The sequence below is a fragment of the Lynx canadensis genome, chromosome F2, assembly GCF_007474595.2.
Source record: "Lynx canadensis isolate LIC74 chromosome F2, mLynCan4.pri.v2, whole genome shotgun sequence".
NCBI lineage: Eukaryota > Metazoa > Chordata > Mammalia > Carnivora > Felidae > Lynx > Lynx canadensis.
Window position 1 is genome coordinate 20,581,002 of NC_044320.2, and position 19,719 is coordinate 20,600,720.

General features: G+C 43.2%; 1 protein-coding gene across 1 annotated transcript in view; it reads left to right on the top strand.

Annotated features, from left to right (window-relative positions):
• The first annotated feature begins 1,812 nt into the window (after window positions 1-1,812).
• Window positions 1,813-19,719, top strand: part of SAMD12 (sterile alpha motif domain containing 12) — a 389,352-nt gene continuing 371,445 nt past the window's right edge. Inside the window, exon 1 of the mRNA XM_032591935.1 lies at window positions 1,813-1,941. Coding sequence (XP_032447826.1) covers window positions 1,929-1,941 — 13 coding nt within the window. The 5' untranslated portion in view covers window positions 1,813-1,928. The remainder of the gene's footprint in view (window positions 1,942-19,719) is intronic.

Sequence of the window (19,719 nt, forward strand, 5' to 3'; positions counted from 1 at the left end):
TCCCCAAACATTCTAAGGAAAAACTTAATGCTTTGGTGATGTTACATACATGAGAGGGGAGAGAAACACCCAGATTTCACTTCCGTCCATATATTTTTTTAAGTAATCTCTACACCCAACATGGAGTTCAAACTTACAACCCTGAGATCAAGGGTTGTGTGCTCCACCAACTGAGCCATCCAGGTGCCCCTTGTTCCTCCCAGATTTTAAAATGCTTGGTTGCATATTAAGTTGGCAAAATGATTTTACCAATGGCAAATACCCACTGTGTCTCACTGAAAAGGTCTCTGGCTACCGCACCAAAGATGGAAATCTTGGGTTTGATTTGCACACAGCTCTACGGACTCACAGTTAAAGTATCACCAACGGCATTTAATGGTTACACACAGGTATTCTAAAAGTACCCAGACACAGGGGGAGGGGAAAATAAAAGGAAAAAAAAAAGGACCCAGACACAGTCATATTACCAGATAGCAGGACTAGGCACATACTCCATGACCAGAAAAGCAGGTGTGCATGTACACCCTCAGAAACAAAATTATTTAAAAAAAATTTATGACCAAGACAAAATCTGACTAGTCATCTTTTGGGAAGGATCAAATCTTTATACTTCCTTATTTTCCAGAGTAGTTTTTAGATAGATAGGGATAGTGATATATCTAACGATATAGAACCACTGCAACTTTCAAGCTCAAGACCTTTAAAAGTCTTACTGCAGTCCTGAATCAGATTTTTTCCGCAGGACCCTTCCCTTATCTCTACCAGCCATAACTGCATCTACATTTCTACATAAAAGAAAAAAGAAAAGAAAAGAAAAGAAAAGAAAAGAAAAGAAAAGAAAAGAAAAGAAAAGAAAAGAAAAGAAAAGAAAAGAAAAGAGCCTGGGGACGTCATTTTTATCAGTATTTACCAGCTCTGGAATTCTATTGCCCTCCACGTGCTTCTTTCCCCTGTCTGCTTATAGCAACCCAACACCTGGAGTTAGGACACAGGGTCAGAAGTTGAAAGGACACTAATTCTTAGGCGCTGTTAATTATTAGGCCCTACCACATACCGTCAACTGGCTTCCAGGCCAAACAAGCTGAAAGCCTCCTAGTTGGGAAGCGAGACAGCCTTCCATCATCTGACATCCTCAGGTGGGATTTGGTTCTCAATAACCCCTTGAGGCTGGTGCCTGTTCAGTATTTTTAAGCCATCCCCCACTCCGTTTTAAGTGTTTATACACCTGTACAACTTGGAGGATTAGACGACGGCTACGTCACCTGGCGGTTTTCTCCAGAACCCCGCGTATTCCAGGGCGCAGAGGAACAAGTTTGAACCGCACCCGGGAAGCGGCTCTCTGGCCCAGGCGGGAACCACTGCCAGCCGGAGCTCTGCTCCCCTTACTAAATGACTGGCCAAGCACGCCGGCGAACAGGCCCAGAAGATTCCACCACAGACCCAGCTACCCCCTGCCCTCCGCACGACCCCTGCCTGCCAGGTGCTTACCCACTTCCAATTGTCCGCGAAGAGCTCAATTTCGGGTCTCTATTCAGCGCCGAACGAAACCCAGCGCACGGCATCCTGGGAAATGTAGTCCTCGCCACGTCCGGGGGTCGCTGGCTCTGCCCGCGAGACGCCCCCCAGGAGGGATTATTCTGCCTAGGCGGGCTGAGGCCGGAGCTGCCGTCTGAGTGTGGAGACGGAGCAGTTCCCCGCGGAGGATTCGGGGTGCTCTCGCGGGTCGGAGGGAAGTGAGAGAACTACACTTCCCGGGCCGCCCTGCGCCGAGCCGAGCCGGCAGCCTCGCTTTGCGTGACCGCGGCAGGTTGGTCCTGGAGCAGATGAGCGCAGAATATTTAGGCGAAAGCGCGAGGAGGGGGGAGCGCGGGGCAGGAGGAGTACCTCGGCCGAGAAAATTATGCATGCGTTAGGGAAGCTCTAGGAGAATGGCTGTGGAAGGTAAGGGACGCTTGGGCATTTTAAGCTCCCTCTTAACCCGCGCACCCCACTACACACATCCCTGATGAATCCTGGGGAACGTGGGGAGGAGAGGAAAGAGGGTGGTGGCGAGCGGGCCCTTTCCTCCTACACCTCTTGGCACTCACCTGAGTCCCGGAAGGCGAATAGGCGCTTTCTTCAGTTGCTTTAGAAAGACATGTAGGTGCGCAGGACTTTGCGGTTGGAGGCAAACAGTACCCCTGATGCGAAACGATGTGCTGGAAGTGGGAAAATCGGAGAGACGGGCATGAGGTCTCAGCTCCGAGGTGTCCCTTTCGCTGTCCCCTCTAACCGGGGCGGGCTGGGTGGCCGCAGGACTGGGAATGCCCATTTTGTAACACCCCCTCCCCCCACGTGGGAGAGGACCCCCGGCCGGGTGCGTCATCGGGAAGCATGGACTTCGATTGGGTCCAGGGCCCCTATCATGCGCACCCGACAGCGGTAGCAGCGGATGTACTCAGAGGGTGGAGGTGCCCCTACACCTGTCTCTGTTTATACCACCATCCCGGGGTTAGCAAAGTTTACAAAAAAGAAATGGAATCAGCCAGGAATAAAAAAGAATAGCCAGCCTCTTCCGTTGGGGTGAATCCGTTCCTTTGAAGATACCTTCCTCTTTTTCTAGTGTGATTTTGGCCTTTTGGCTTTACGGTTGGAGCTCTACGATACTGCCTCTCCTGAACCTCCTGGTTGGAAGCAGGGACAGGAGGTTTGTGAGGGATCCCGAAGTTTTACTTCAGAATATCTTACCTTGGAACACAAGACTTTTTTGTGTGCAGGGTAATTTATGGGGAAATATACGTGGACCAGATGTGTTTGTGATGTCAAATTGGAGGTCAAAGTGTGCCTGAATGATAAAAATGCAATAATTATGGGACCGAAGTTACCTGCAGAGTTATGGTTCCTGAGTGTGCCTCAGGTAAGAGGGGAACTGGGGCAGGAAAATGAGGGCATGCCCGCCTACCGCATCTGGCTCCTTGCCAAGGGGAAATGAGCCCGTTCCTTGTAGGCTAGAGGCAAGAGGGAGCCACAAGGGCTTGCTTCCCTCACCCCTTCCTGCCCCAGGAGAGAACAATTGAACTACTCTGACTCCTGCTCTCATAATTATTTAACCACCTGAAGTGGCAACAACCCAGTTTCTGTGCTCAGTACGTTAACTCAAAAAACTATTGCCTTTGGGCTGAGGTTCAGAGTTTCCCAGTTGGCTACTTTTAGTTACCTATTTATTAATATACTCACATATATAGTTTCTATATTACATATATAGCATACATGGTTTTGAAAAAATAGCCAAAATAAGCTTCCTGTGCAAATAGAATAATGTGAAAATCAGGCTTCGTGCATTGGTACAGTTGATGGTAAGTGAAACAAGGCTTCATATGAGTGAAAAAAGCTAACAGAGGATAAGGATCATTTTGAGCTTCAGGTCAAGGGTAAGTTGACCTGCTGGCACCCCTTCTGCCTCACCCTTCAGCTGACCTTGATTATCCTCTTTTTCTCTTCACTCTTCTGTGTTCCCAAGTGAGGGACACTCCCATGGTTGCCAGTCCACAGTGCATTTGAAAAGAATGTCCTGCTTGCTGTAAGAAGTATAAAATTAGTCATATTTCTTGTCTGATGGGTTATTATACCAGCAAAGGCAGACCTTGCAAAAACAAGGGCTTTGGAATGAAGTACACGTGGACTGCAGAGGCTTATTTTATTTTGTAGAGATTTATTGGTTCAAGTGCTTGTCTAGTAAACAGGAGATCCTGAGTTTGAATCACAATGAGGTCTCCACTTGAGGAATGAAGGAAGTAGTTTAAAGTTTGGCTGCAAATAGGATTCCTAGCTCAGTTTTTGTGAAGGCTGTTTGCTCAGCCTAGACTGGGCTCTTCCTGGCTGCTCTCACCTGATCTTTAAAGGCTCAGGGAAAACTTCATTTCCTCTGCGAACCTGATTCAGCCCTGCCTTCCAGCTCTCTGCCCTAGTCTATGGGAGGGGCTTCTCCACTGAGCTTCCCTAGTACCTGTGGTTACACCTATTTTAACATCTCCAAACTTAATCTCTCACTGGAGTATAAGACTAACCCCTTGGGGCTTGGGACCTTATATTCCCAGCCAGTAGCACAGTACCAGACCCTTACTTAGTAGGTACTCAGTAAATGCTTATGGAATGTATGGGAAATAAACTCATGGCCACTTTTGTAACTGACTCCATAAGTGTGCATGGGGCTTTCTTAGCCCAAGTGCCATAAAATCAAGGACTTTCTGAGAGATTTGAAGGTAGGAGAGACTCTTAAAGGAAGTTCCCCTCTCCTCAGTTTTTAGTCCTGATACTCAAAGAATCTGATAGAGCAGTACTCATCCAGGGAGTCTTGAACTTCCTAGCTCATGGCTGGGATATATTGGGACTGTTGTTCCTATTTTTTGTCCATAGGCCCCGGATGCTGTATGTCCCTCAGTGCATGGCCATCCCATGCAAAGTTCACAACCCCAAACTAGGTAACAACCCATGTCCCTAAGTTCATTGAGAAACATTGATTGGGAGAAGGAATTTTGCCAGAGGAACTGGAATAGGAAATACAATATGTGTTACTTAACATCTGAACTTATTTTCTGAATCTGGGAAAAAGGACACACTACTGTTTACTTCCTAGGAAAGTTGAGAGGATTTAATAAAGGAGAGGCCTTATAGGAGGGTACTTAGAACATAGATCCTTAGTAAATGTTTTTGTATTCCCATCCTTTAAAAAAAAAAAAAAAAAGGTTTACTATTTGGCATGTTTTGTGTTCTGAATTTTCACTTATTCACACAAGTCTAATTAGCAAATTAGAAGGTGTTTTATTTTATCATGTGTAACCTGTTTGGTTAAGTAAGCTTGACCTTGTGTTAAATATAAAGTGTTAGAAGTATTAAAAGTGTTAAGAACAAATAGGGAGCTGATTCATTTTGTTGAACCTGTAGCCTTGAGTTTAAGATGATAAAGAGGTGCCCTATGTTTTATGGCCACCCTGGGTTGTGTTTTCTTCTCTGAATTTCATTACGACATCCTGTTTCTATTCCCTAGCCTGGTTGCGACCCATGCCTTGCATTTATGGGCAGCTGGGCAGCTTAGAGTTGTACCTTCCAGCCATAGAATGCATGGTCTGCATTCAGGTTGGGATTATATTTACATCCATTGTCTTTTTTGAAAAAAAAAAAAAATTGTAGTAAATTACCCCAAATAGCTGGAAAAACTAGGGCCACCAGGGAGGAGGTAGCACGCAGAAACCACAAAGTAATCCATTCTCCATGGACAGACTGTATAGATGATTGTGTCCGTGAGGTGATGTTTTTAACAGAAATAGATTGCGTTATTATACAGGGAACAGAAAAAGTGGACTCATCAGGGACAGTGTTTTATTCATCTCTGTAGTCCAAGGTTGGTGCCTGGCACTCAGAGGACTGCAGGAATTGTTCATGAATGGAGTAGAAATGCCCCGAAGCAAGCGAAGGGTATTCCTACTCTTTGTTCTCATTTCCTTTCCTGCTTGCTTCATCCTTAGAGCTGCATTTAAAAAAGTGAGTAGATAAACATTGTAGTGTTTCTATTCCAGATGTAATAGACTTGTCTCTCTTATGTGGCAGAAAAATGACTTCCAATATTCAGCTCTTCACCTCCCTAAAGATTTCAAATGGAAAGTTATATGCTCTAAATGACATCTGTGTTAAGGAATCTGAATTTCCCATCCTAAATGAACAAACTGGCTATCAAATGGCCTCTAAGTCATTCAAGGTTCAGGTTCTGTAGTTTCTCTCCTGCAAAAGAGTAAAAACAAAAAACAAAACAAAACAAAAAAACCTGCCCATGACCAAGGTATTGTAAGGATACATGACAGCAGCTGGAGGAGAGGGCAAAGGAGATAGTCAAACACTCCTAACAAAGAGAAGCTGTTGTAAGTGATGGCTCTCTACCCTGCTATCCTGTTTGAATTCAGAACCAGGTCACAGACTCCCGACGGGAGATAAAAATGTCTTTATTACAGGACTCCTCGGGCTGGTTTGTTTGGCTTTGGGTTGGATGATAAAGCAGACTTGCTGATCTCGCACCCAAGCAGGGAACTTGCCCCTCATGGAGGTACCTGCCCCTGTAACAGCCTGAAGAGCCAGGAGAACCTGGGCTCCTGCAGCAGGCAGGTGGGACTCAAAGGGAACGAGAGAGAACAGAGCCACATATGCTTTGTTCCCTTTCATAGACGTGTGTCTATAGTTGTCTCCTTTCTGAAAAGAACCTGTGAGAGTGGAGAGAGACCAGAAGTGTCCGCGTGGATTTCCCCTCTTATGAAACCTGGAACAAGGAGGAAGATGGCCCTCCATTCTAACCCCCCCGACATTTTTCTAAGTGCATTTTCTTCTTGAGAACATTGTACTCACCTCTTGTACTTGGTGGTGCTCGTGCTGTCTGCAGGTGGGCCTGTCTTCAGCCTGGGCCATGGTAGACCCTTGGTGAATTTTGTTGAATGAGGGAAGACAAATTAGTGGATAGGGTTATGGATGCTTCTGATTGCCCCAGTAGCTCCTTAGATCACAGAGGAGAACTCCCCTCTGTGTTCACCTACAGAGTAGGGCTGTAGAAGCGGTAGGAGCACGTAGACCGGTTTCATAAGCAGCTCTTCCCTGTGCATGGTGATGTTATTGTTCAACTAACTGCCTGATTCTCTTCCATTTCACTTATCCCCAAGGGTTTTTTTTTTTTTTCCTTTTCCTTTTTTTTTTTCCTTCTAAATTTATTTTGTTCTCTGGCCCAGAAGATTGGACTTTACTGTACCGGCAGCTTGTATTAATCACTTTTTTTTTTTTTTTAAGACCTGAGAGTGGTGAATCGAAGCTCGTCATCAAAAATTCTTGTCTAGAGTGTGAGAAGCGGGGCCTCAAACCCTGCCACTGTGCTTGCCGAGGCTGGTTCCTGCCACTCCTGTCACTTCTTTGGGACCTCTCAGCCAGTTCAGACAGGGTGTCAGTTTAATCCTATTCTGGCCTGGCCTGGCCCGGCCCTTTCCTTCTCCTGTCTTGCTGTACTCCGGAGCCAGAAGAAACGAGGGCTGGTGTTCATAGGGGGGAGATCGTGTAGAACGTTGTTGCCGTGTTCTGTTACGCTGAGTCACGGTAGATGCTGTGGTGACCTACTGGAGGGGCAGCCTGGGGTCTGAAGCTGGTGCTTGAACTCTAGGGAGTGTCACGTGTTGTGCCTTTAACTAGGAGAAAGGTAGGGAATTGCAAACTCCTTGGCATTGTAGAGGTTTTGCATTTTCTGTGTGCAGGGAACTTGACTAAATGTGGGGGGAGGAGTCAATAAAGAAGGGAGGTTAGCCTGTTCTGTACCCGCCCCCATCATCCCTTTGCTGAAGGGAGACAAGAAGCAGATGAGGTGGAATGATAGAAGTGCTAATAAGTAAAAGCACAAACAACGTGATGTGGGAGGTCTGAGAACAAATGGAGCATCTAGTTCTGAACTGGATGGGATAGCCTTGCCAGAGGAGTAGCATCAAGCGAGCTTTGGACCAGGATATTGATGGCTGGGGAATGGGGGGAAAGGCATAAAACAGGGGTGTATGTAGAGTATGTTCCACCTAATGGATCCCCCCCACCCCCCAAGGTCCTGGTGTTGTGCTTGTTTAGCCCTTTATGGACACGAAAGTGAATGAGGATGCTCCTGAGTCCTATCTGGTTATTACTTTTCCTGTGGGCCCTATTAGCTGCTTGGCCAAACCTTCAGCACTCCCCACAGCCCAGTCGGATCTTGGGTATGGTCCTTTTGAAACCACAGGAGCAAGCGAGGAAAGCTGCTCTCTTGTAAATCGAGCTGATTTCTCCCCAATTTGCTGAAGTGGAATGTAGCCGTGCTCCCAGCTCTGAGCTGGCTCATGAGAGCAGCATTGGCTATATTTAGTCTGGTTTGTCTAAAGTGTGGGTGCAAGAAGCTGCTTGCACAGCTTGCCTCCCCGAGTGAAGAGCATGAAGGGGTGGCAGCTGTTGGGTGCCAGGGGCAGCTGCCTCATTGCCTTCAGACTTTTTCCAAGGGCACTGAGGCTGGGAGGAGCCAGCTGCCAAGTTCAGTTCCTTTGCTCCTTGGCTGCCCTTGTTGCTATGCTTTATATGGTATTCTGTCCAGGAAATCCCAAGTCTTCAGTGATTTGACAGATGTGTATAGACTAATCATGGGGTGTGAAATCTCAGAGATCCAGCTAACCTGGAGAGCTGGGGGCAGAATGGCCCCAGACTGTGAGGGCTGTTGCTGTCTTTAAACGTACAAGCTCCACAGCTAGACAGGGTGTGAACCCCAACTCTGCCGAAGACTTGCTGTGTGCACCTGGGCAATTTACTGAATAGTTCTGAGACTCCTTGTTTAGCAAATGAGAGTATTAATAGTAATGACCTCATAGGTATGTTGAGAAACTTAAGTTAGTATCAGTAAAGCTCTTAGGACCCATTCTGGTCATTGCTCAATAAACAGTAAATGTTAGACAACATGATGGCAATGATGTCTCCTTCCTGCCACACTTAAGAAAGCATCTAACCCATCTTTATGGGCTTGTAATATACTGTCATATATAATAGGTGCTCAGTGAAGGAATGTAGGTTCTCAGAGTTGGGATAAAACCAACCAAATGTGATTGGTAAAATATGAGTCATCTTTACTTTTAAATGTATTATTTGATTATCTGATTCCCTGCAGTTATGAGGCAACAGAGGAAAGTAAAAGTTTTCATAACAGGTGTATATTCACTTAAGTCTCATCACTTAATGGTATTTCCCCACCCAAAATTTACTTGCCACTTAATACACACTGTTTCATTGGCTGGGCTCTCTAATGGTCTGATGATAACTCAGCCATATAATACATAAATTGATTGCAAAGACAAATTTCAGATCTTGCAAAAGAAAAATTTCAAGCACTCTATGAAATTGACATTGGACAAGGGATGTTATCATACAGCTGTGACCCAGAGAAGATCTGGCTAAGTTAGGCCAGATAACTGTTAAAGAGGACAATAATCAACCTAAGATGGTGATTTGATAGTCACCAAAGAAACATATTAGGATCATCTAAGGATTATAAAGTCTTTGTCAAAAATTGTTGCCCTAATATATTTTGGGGGAGAAAGATCTATGTAAATAGACTGTTTAAGAGTCAAATGTGAAATGAGAAAGGTTTTGTCCTGCTGATCTAAATCTTACAGAAGTTACGTAACAAAAAAATGGATTATTTTGGTCTAAGAATTAACACATATTTACAATTATCTAAATTTGGTTAAATACAAGTTCTTAGTTTCTCCGTCTCAGATAAAGTATCATTTAAACTGTTTCAGTGTTCTCTTTGTGTTAGTATGTTAAATTTAAAATTCAGGTATCCTTTATCATAAAATGTATCTTTTGTGCCTCTTAGAGTTTTGACAAATATATTCAGTCTCACCACCACGCAATCAAGTTCAGTTCCTACACCCCAAAAAGTTTCCTTTTGCCTCTTTGTAATTACCTTTCACCCGTAGCCCCTGACAACCACTGCTCTGAATTCTGCTCTCACACTCTGGTCTTTTTCAGAATGTCCTGTAAATGACACATTCTGTTGCCATTTGAGTCTGGCTTCTTTCATTTAGTGTAATGCACTTGAGATTCACCCATGTTGTTACATGTATCCATTCAGTCCTTTTTATTGCTGAGTAGTAGTCCACTGAGTGGACATACCACTATTTATCCATTCACCAATTGAAGTACATTGGGTTGTTTTCAGTTTTTGGTAGATGTGAATAACCACTATAAATAGTTGCCTATAAGTTTTTTGTGTGAACAGAAGTTTCTCTTGTATAAATAAGTAGGAGTGAGGTTTTTGAGTCCTATAGTAAATGTGTTTTAATTTTATAAGAAACTGTCAAACCGTTCTTTAGAGTTACTATGCCCCACACATAGTACTGTGCCAAATTTTCCTCAATTTGGATTTTCTTTTAAGTCTTGATTTTTATTTGTTTTGAGAGAGCGAGAGGCAGAGCACATGAGTGAGAAAGAGCACGAGAGAGCGCCCAGGCAGGCTCCACTCTGCCAGTGCACAGCCTGATGTGGGGCTCAATCCCAGGAACCTGGAGATAGGGATCTGAGCAGAAACTAAGAGTTTCAGAAGCTCTATCAACTGAGCCACCCTGGCACCCCTGGATTTTCTCTATTAACAAATCTTCTGATAATGAGGGTCTCACAGAAATAAGATAATTTTAATGGGTAGAATGTAGGCATTTGGATGGAATTAGGAGGAAGTAACTTTCCAGAGGTGGGCTCTTGGGGCCGCATTATACAAGAGTGTGCCATATGGCTATGGCAAATATACACCCTTGGTTTCCAGGTTAGTCCAGATCCCGAGGATGAAGATAGCCTAAAAATGCCACTGGTTTTGCATCCAAAAGAAAGCTGTTAACAAATTCTTGTGTTACTTTCTATAAAGGGACTTGTATCAAGCCCTGGATACTGAGTCATTGTTGTCAAATAAGGAAAGCGGCCCAGATTAGGAAAGGCTTACCTTGGAGAAAGATAGGCAAAAGAGCCTGTGGACAGAAAAGGGAAGACCATGTGGGAGGCCACAGAAGAGCTTAACTGGAGTGGGGAACAAACTTCCTTGTCCTTGAAAGGAGTTGGCCTTATTTGCCAAGGGGAGTCCTGACCTGTTTTGTGAAGCCTAAGAAAAAGCCGTTGCTAGTGTGACTTAAATTGTGAGGATGCCTGGGCCAGGGGCTTGTTTGTGGCTTTCGGCCATTCCGATCCCGAATTGGCTCTTCAGTGAGCTGTTCGTTTATAGAGAGGGAGCAGTGCTTTCTCTTGCTAGGAGCACATTTTACTCAGCTGCAGTCTGGATATAGGGCCCAAGGGCAGAGTTGTTTCCAAGTGCAAACAATCGTCTTGGAGGTATAATTTGGACAGTAACACACTAGGGCTTCCAGGATTTTCCACTGTCTGTGTGACTGAGGCATAGAATACTTGAATCTGGGATTGCTACAGAATTCCTAGATGCATAGTTGCCTTAACTGTTGTGTGAGGTTGTAAAATGTTTGCTCAGGGTTTCTTTTTAAAAAATTTTAAGAATGTACCTGTGCATTACATGGAGGTGGATATGTTGTTAACCAGACTTCGGTAGATGTACTTTGCACTTTTGTCTCGAGGTTGTGATTGCCCCCTTGATGACCAGTGATGTATATTCAGGTATAGGAGAGTTCAACCAGTCACCAAGAAGTGGAGCTGGGGCGTGCCAGCTCCTGGCCTTGGCTCAATCAGTAGATGTGTATCAGGGCCTTGTGATGCCCGAGCTCTTGCGTTCTCTTTCTGTTTTCTGATTTTTTTTTTCTGTAAAAAAAAAAACAAAAAACACTTTTTTTTTTTTACATGGTGGTCCTTTAATAAATACTTCTGCGTGGATAAACTGGGATTGATATTTCGTATTGGAGTCATCTAGGAAGTTTGTGGGGGTATAGCATTTACCTCTGTAGCCTAGAATTGGAATATTTTTCATTTTATACTCACAAATCTTAAGCACTTGCTAATAGGAAGTAATAGGTTCCTAATAGGTTGGGTAAGTCTAGGAAAAGCAGGTGTGCTGGAGACTGAACTCTAAGTCTTTCCTTGATGATGAGATTCTCCTGGGACACTTAATGACACCCACATTCCTAATCCCCTCCTTTGGGTGTATTGTTGTTTTGGTAAATCAGAAGTGGGGCCCTGACTATAACATGTTCCCTGAGTCATTCTTAATAAGCAAATTCGGAAGACACTGATATAGGGGCAGGATTCTTAATCTCAGGTCCTGAGAGGAGATCCTTAACCCCTTTACAACTGTATGCACAATTTGTAGATGGACATAATGTGTATTTTTCACTGGGGAGAAAAAAAAAAACTGGGGTTTACATTCTGTTCTTAGGCTAGGGATGAGTCATAAGAGCCTTATGAGAACATGCATTTGACTTTTTCTTCTGATACATCTCCAGTGCCTACAACTGTGACTGACCCGATGAAGGCATACAATTATTTATTGAGAAAACAAGAACTAATGTTATTTTGTGCCTACTTTCAGCCAGGTTCTTGGTGTCCGTTCTAAACATTAGTTTTCATAATGCAGTGGAATAGGTGGTTTCCCCTTCGAATAATTGAGGGAATTTAGGTCCAGAGAAGATGTGAGATCTCCCCAAGGCCACACAGCTCATTTGTGGTGGAACCAGGCTTTGTTGCCAAATTTGCCGTATTCCAGAGTCCTTACTGTACTATGTTCCTTTTCTGGTTTTGTACCAGTTCAGGAGGTGGGTTCTAGTTTAATAGCTCTCTCATGGAAATGTTGGTAATTTAAGAAAAAAAAATTTACATTAAAATACAACATTGCTTATTTGGGCTCTACAATAGAAAAAACTCTTTAAGGTTTTTGGATCAGATCTGTAATAAGGTGCTTGTCTTGATTTTGCTTTGTAGAGTATTGCTTCTTTCCTTTTAGGGAGCCCCAGGTCTTCAGGCATTTGTTGCTGCTGTTGCTATTTTCCCATGCTGCCTTGCAAGTTCACTTGCATGCCCAGCACAAATTAGTGTAAATCTGTGTATCTGTGATAGGCTCAGCACTGTGAATGGCACTGAGCAATATACCAGAATCTAAGGCTGTGGACCTTCCCATCACGGGGCTTATTGTCAGGTCAGAGGTTCAAGGATTGTGTTGTAAATGTATCCCAGTTTAAAAAAAAAAAAAAAGTTCAGACATGGGCAGGACATGTAGGCAGGGTAGTCTGTGTGGGGGCTCTGCTCTCTCAATCAGGAGCTACCCTGCCCACGGCAATGACCCACCCATTGCCCTGGACTCCCCAGGAGAAGTCTCTTTCTATTTTAAAGAGTGAAGGGGCACCTGAGTGGCTCAGTCAGTTAAGCATCTGACTCTTGATTTCAGCTCAGGTCATGATTGTGTGGTTTGTGAGTTTGAGCCCCAAGTTCCACTCTATGCTGACAGCATGGGGCCTGCTTGGTGTTCTCTCTTTCCCCCTTTCTTCCACTCCTCCACTTGCTTGCAGGCTCTCTCAAAATAAACATTAAAAAAAAAAAAAAAGTGAATTAACTGCTGCAGAAAGCTTGGTCCTAACCTGGAGAAACTGAAAAACCAAGCAAGCTGAAGTATTAAGAGAAAAGAAAGGAATGGATGTGAGAAATATTTCACAGGGGGAAAGGAAGACAGGATTGGGGCTTGTTTCCTTGTAGGGTGTGGCAGACCCTTAATTGCTCCCAACTCTCCACTGCCAATAAAATACCAGTCCAAACTCCTTAGCAGCCAGAGCCCTTCCCAGAATGTTAAGGCCTTCCTGCTCTGGGCTGATTTCCCTCCCTTTCCCCTTCGGAGTCTACCCTGATAGTCAGTGGGGCCCAGCACTCAGTTGTTTGCTGGCTCGTGGCGCACCTTGACGTCCGCCCCCCCCCCCCCCCCCCCGGTCTTTGTGCTCTTCTCCCACCTCAAATGCCCTTTCTCCCATGGGTTCGTGTGATGTCCTTCTGCTCTCCTTCTATGTCTACAGCAAGAGGATAGATTGGCGAGAAATGAAGATCTCCGTGTGTGGGAAGAGTGTGTCTGCCAGGCGAGGGCAGTGTTGAAGGGGTAGGATGAGGAAGTGGAAGGAGGCAGGAAGAAGCAGCCGTGGTAGCAGTGAGCCAATTTGGAATGGAGCATGTCAGCATCACCTGATGGTCAAAGACCACCAGCAAGGTATTAGCTGGGGAGAGTCCATGAGTTCGGCAAGTAGTAAAAGATACTCTGATGAAATGAGAAGCAAATCCATATTAAAATAATTCGAAGATTAAATGGATGATGACACTACCCTTGATACACATGTATTGAAGTGGAACGAAGGGAGAAGTTGTTATAGCAAGAGAGTGATCCAGGTTTAAAGAGTTGCACTGTTCTCACCATTGAGAAGATGTGGGAAGGAAGATGAAGGCCTTTACCTAGATGGGAAACCAGTTCAAAGGAAGCTTTTTTTTTTTCTTCTTTAAGCTAGAAATATTTGAGAGAGTTTGTAGATGGGGTGTGTGTGTGTGTGTGTGTGTGTGTGTGTGTGTGTGTGTGTGTCCCCGTCCATCCATCCATCCCAGTGGATAGGGAGATTTTGAAGATCCAAAGGATGGAAGGGAAAATGGATAGAAAGCAAGGACCATCACGAGTTTAGATGTAGAAGGTTTTTTTTTTTTTTTTTTTTTTTTCTGGAAGAGGTGAGTGGTGGGTGATGGGTGGTGCAGGTAAGGAGTGTTATTAATTAAGATATGTAATCTTCAAGAAATACTAATACCGTGTGACCAGCACTGTCCTGCTTATATATTAACTCCTTAACCTTCCCATCAATCCTATGTGGGAGGTACCATTATCATCCCTATTTATAATTAACGGAAGGGGCACAGAGAGTTAAGTAACTTGTGCATGGTCACTCAACTGGTAATGGTCGAGCCAGAATTTGATAAAAACAGAAGATGTCTGTCCATTTTCCTAGTTAGGAAACACTGGGAATACTGGATTAAAACATTATCATCCTTAGAATTTTCTTTAAAAATGAGGGTCTTAAAGTATGACCTTTAAGGGGGTATGTGGGTGGCTTCGTTGGTTGACCGACTCTTGATTTCAGTTCAGGTCATGATCCCAATGTCATGGGATTGAGCCCCACATTGGGCTCTGTGCTGGGCACAGAGCCTGCTTGGAATTCTCTGTCCCTCTGCCCCTCTCCCTGGCTTGCACGTGCGCAGTCTCTCTCAAAAGGATGACCTTTAATAACATAGATCATTGACATTTTGTTAGTTTATTTTGTGATAATTGACTCCAGGTAGGTCAGGTGTGGAATAGGATTTTGGATTTCGAATTCACAGATGTTGGAGGAGGGTATCATTTTCAGAATGCAAGTCATTTCCTAGAGAGGTTAGGCCTTGGTGAGTGCCGGCCAGCCAGCCGGTGCCATGAGGGCACCCTGACCCTACAGGCTGGGTTTGGTGTTTCAGGAAAACTAATAGGGGTAATGTCAGAAAGGAAAAGCGAAAAAGGTACTGAAAATAAACTTGGCCAATTTCATAATTTTGCCAAAATAAGAACATGTTCCCTATTTCCTTCTATCTCCTGCCCCCTTCCTGCTTTTAAAGCTTTAAGATTTAGGTTTCCAGGGTGCTGATGCCATTGTCCCTGATTCTAATGGTAATGGTAGTGATTTTCTGGTTGATGCTTGGTCTATTGCCTGCTAAGTGCCTCTGTAGAGCCCCCAGGAAACTCTGCCTCCCTCTGACCTGCTTTGCCTGGCCAGAGTTTCTTAATTGAAACTCAATAGCTGGTAGCTTTTGGCACCCGTGTGTTTGCTGGGGCTCACCCCAAAGCCATCATCATTGAAATCCTACCGCCTTGGCTTTACAGAGTACTTCGTGCTTTCCAAAGTACAGTTTCTCATCTGAACCGCAGCTGATCCATTAGCAGCTGGAACAGGGGCTCTTGTTCCCATTTCATAAAGAAGGATGTGAAGGTTCCCTTGTCCAAGGTCACATAACTTATTAGTGACAGAGCTTAGATTAAGAACTTGGGGTCTTGAGTCTTTGATGGCTTCTATTACTGCTGCCATGATTGAAGGGATGGCACAGGGCCTACTTTGAAGGGCTTTGCAAATGGGCTGTTCTAGAAGGGATCCAGAATTCTCTGAAATTATGGATGGAGGCAGCCAGAGTCAGGCCAGAGGTCATGTAGTTCTCTGGAAGCACCCAATCCTTGGCTCCGGTAGTGAGAAGCTAAATTCCTTTTTTCCCCCCTCCCATTATTTTGTTGATTTGCCATAACTAGATCTTCTAAATAGCTATATTAAAGTAATATTTAAACACTTTTTTCTAGGTGTGAAAATCTTTCATAGTCACCACAGACAGAAAAAAACCCCACAAATAAGAAACTAGGAATAACAATAGCTAATGTTTACTAGGCACTCACTGATAGTAGCAGCTGGGGCTGCTCTCCAGCCAGTCTCCCTTGGTACAGCTATACTGGCTGTTGATAGCCAATGACTTCTGATGGGTTGTGGTCTGGACCATACTGGTTGTTTATTTTGAATATCCTACCTGTTCACAACAATCCCATGCGATGGTTCTTAATATTCATTTCCTACATGAAAAATGGAGGCCCAGAGAGATTAAATAATTGCCTCAAGGTCACCAGCTGGTAAATGATGGAGTAAGAATTCAGACCAAAGTTCAGATGACTTCAGTGCCCACTCTGTTGCCACTAAGAAAGCCAGTAGATCACCCCAGGGAAAGTTCATATTTCCTTCTGGGCTTTCTATAAGTAACTCACGATAGCTGGTGTAACCTGTCATTTTAGCAAATCTCAGCGGTTGGTTAGTTGATAAAAATGCGTTTGTGTTTTTGCTTTGTTTTTTTGGTCCTTGTGTATGGTAAGCCTAATGAACAATTTCATTCTCTGTAGATACAACATTTAATGAGGCCCAAGTTCCAGAAAGTATCCTCTCTGTCAGTTCTGTCCCTGTGACTTGATGGTGAATGTCAAAGTCAGAGTCATAGAAAACCCCTATCTTGTGTAATAAAAAGATGGGGGTGGGATTCAAGGTGCACCATGAGCCAACAAACAACTGACTGCTGGGCAGATTCCAAAGGGGAAAGGGAAGGAAATCAGCCCAGAGCAGGAAGGCCTTAGCATTCTGGGAAGGGCTCTAGCTGCTAAGGAGTTTGGACTGGTATTTTATTGGCAGTGGAGAGTTAGGAGCAATTAAGGGTCTGCCACACCCTATAAGGAAACAAGCCCCAATCCTGTCTTCCTTTCCCCCTGTGAAATATTTCTCACATCCAGTCCTTTCTCTTATTGTTGGACTAGTTTTTAGTTTAAGTCTGTTTCCTATTTCTCATCTGTTTTTGTTGTATTTTCTGATAAATTTTATCTTTCAAGCATCTACCATTCTTAATTTTTCAACAGCTTGTTTTGCCTGAAATTTTTATAGCATCTAATCTTTGTGGATATAGTATCTTGTCATAATTCATTGAGGTTATTAATGCTAACATTTCTATTGTTTGATTGAAGTTTACCTGGCTCTCCATATGCCTTCAAGGTGGGGTTTTTTGGGTTTTTTTTTTGGTCTTCATTCTGGTCTCTGTTCTTGTTAGATATTCAAGTGTTTGTAAATATTAGACTCTCTGCTCATATTTGAGTGACCTTAATTTTTTTAATTGTGGATGGATGGGGCCTGTCAATCATGATTTTCATTATAAGATGTATTGGCTGGATTTTTAGAATGGGGGAGGAGGTTGTCTTACATCAGAATATTTAGATCATTTTTTCTTGGACTGGTTAATCGCTCAGAAGATCTAATATTCAAACTCCCAAATCTGATTCTAGAGTCTATGGCCTTATCTACTCATTTTCTTAATTTCCAGATAAGGTTCAATGTCTGGGTATATTTAATTGTATTACTTCTAGAAAGTTAGCAATCTAAATGTAGAATTTATAGGAATTATCATTTCTGAGGATGATAGTTTTAACCAGAAATTTCCCTCACTACAAAAAAAGATATGTGGTATATGCTCAGAAGATCATTGTGAAATGTTATTTTGCTCAGTGCATCACATCTTCATAAGAGCATGTAATAGGATGGAGAAAGTTTCCTAACTCCCACCCTAGTGCTGTAGTGCATGTGTATACATTCAGATGTGACAAAAGTGGTCATGCAAACCAAAACAGATTCAACCCCAAGAGCAGTGTCCTGTTTATGGGACTTCTTGGGGCAAGAGTGTTTCTTGATACTTGGGATTAGGAGTTAGTATTGAGGTGGCACCAATCATATGTTGGTCTGAAGAGGGTTAGGGGAGAAAGGGCTGGCTGGACTCTTAGCAACTTGTCATGTACTTGTGTGTTCAGGTTATAGCATTTTGATTTAAGCATGCATTCTGCTGACTGCTTCTAGAGACTTTCCCATGTGGTCCCTTCTGCTGACTAGGTCTTTTTGAACTTAGAGTGGAGAGATGTCCTCAAGGGCCACCCACAGTTGCCTCTTTCTGTCCTGACTAGGTTTTTCTCCTCTCTTTTCCTCTGTATCTACCCACTGGTATTTCATCATTGGAGTGGGAATGGGGATAAGGGCTTGACAATGTTGAGCTAGCATTTTTAGAAGAGCCAGCTGTCCTCCATTGGCCTGGCCACTTGTCCTCCATTTTTGAAATCTGGGCTCCCATTCTCAAAGAGGGACAGTGGGGTCCAGATTCCATGAAAGAAGCAAGCGGAATGAGACCACAGCACTAAGAATTCTCTCCTGTTGAGAATGTGAGGGAACCTGCTTAAAGATAATAGTCTGGAAAAATTTGAATTTATGATACTTCACCAACCATGTTGTGTTTGTCAAAGGATGAGAAAAAAGGAAGATACACTGGAAAACAGGACAACAGTGAAGAGGGTTTGGTGTCTGGAAATACTTAAACAGTCATTCACTAGGCATGAAGAGAAAATTTATCCAGTTAGAAAGGTTACATCAGCTATTTAGACCTGAAAGCATAGCTTTGTTGTAAACCTAAAGGTTTTAATAATTTTTACAGAATTTAGTATAGTCTGTTAATATCCTGGAGCAAAATACTATTAGAAATTCAAGAATTTTTTTAAATGCAACATAGCAACATTTCCCAACTTTTTAAATTAACCTTTTAAAATAATTATGATTACATGCTTATATATACTCTTTGGAAAGTAAGTAGAAAGAAAAAAAAATTATCCATGGACCCACCTCTTAAAAGACAGGTATTGCTAGTATTTGGCATATTTTTTTCCTAACCTTTTTTCTTTGTATGGTTTTTGGTTTTGCCTAGCAGTCAGAAAGCGTTTTGCTTGCCTTTTAGTAGGATATTTTGGTCTTCAATTGGAATTGACTGTGGTTATGTTCAGATAATGCATGTCTGGGATTTATTCTTTTCTTGTCATGAGGCTGAATAAGCAGTTCTTCAGTTCTTGGCTTGAATAAATTCACTGTGCTTTTAACATAAAACATTGTTCAGATTAGAGAGTGAATAATCCTTAGAGTGAAGAAGTATGATGTATGTTTTACAACCACTTAAAAAAATGTCAAATCTAAAAAAATCAAAAGCACAAAAATGGCTTGGGGAAAATATGTATAACAAAGATAAGACCAAGTCTCCTGAGGGACAGACTGTCCTAGGACCACTGAGAGACTCATTATAGATGTCTAGTAATATTTATTAAATATACAATAATTACATGCAACACAGTGGTCTCAAAAAAGAGCGACATCTTTATCTAGAGGCATAGAAGAGAGGAATGTAGTGTGATAGATACACTACTGAAACCAGGGCTAAATTCTAGTCCTGCTTGCCCTACTAACTAGTTGCTACCTCAGAGGAAGCTGCCCTCAATATTATCACCAATAAAACGAGGCTGTTGAGCTATATAATTTTAATGAGTTTCTATCCTCCTCTGACATTCGGTGACTCAATCAATTTACGATTCTGGGACCAAACACGGAGAACATAAAGATCCAAAAAATCTAGCAGCTACCTTGACTCATTTCCCTCCTCCCTCACATCCAGTCAATTACCAAGTTGGACCCATTTTACCAAGTCTGGGGTTAGCAGATAACCACCTGTTTTCTTAAAGTTTTATTGGAACACCGTTATGCTCATTAGTTGATGTGTTACATATTGTTGCTTTTGTAGTATAGTGGCAGAATGGGGTAGTTGGAAGGATTTAAATATTTACTA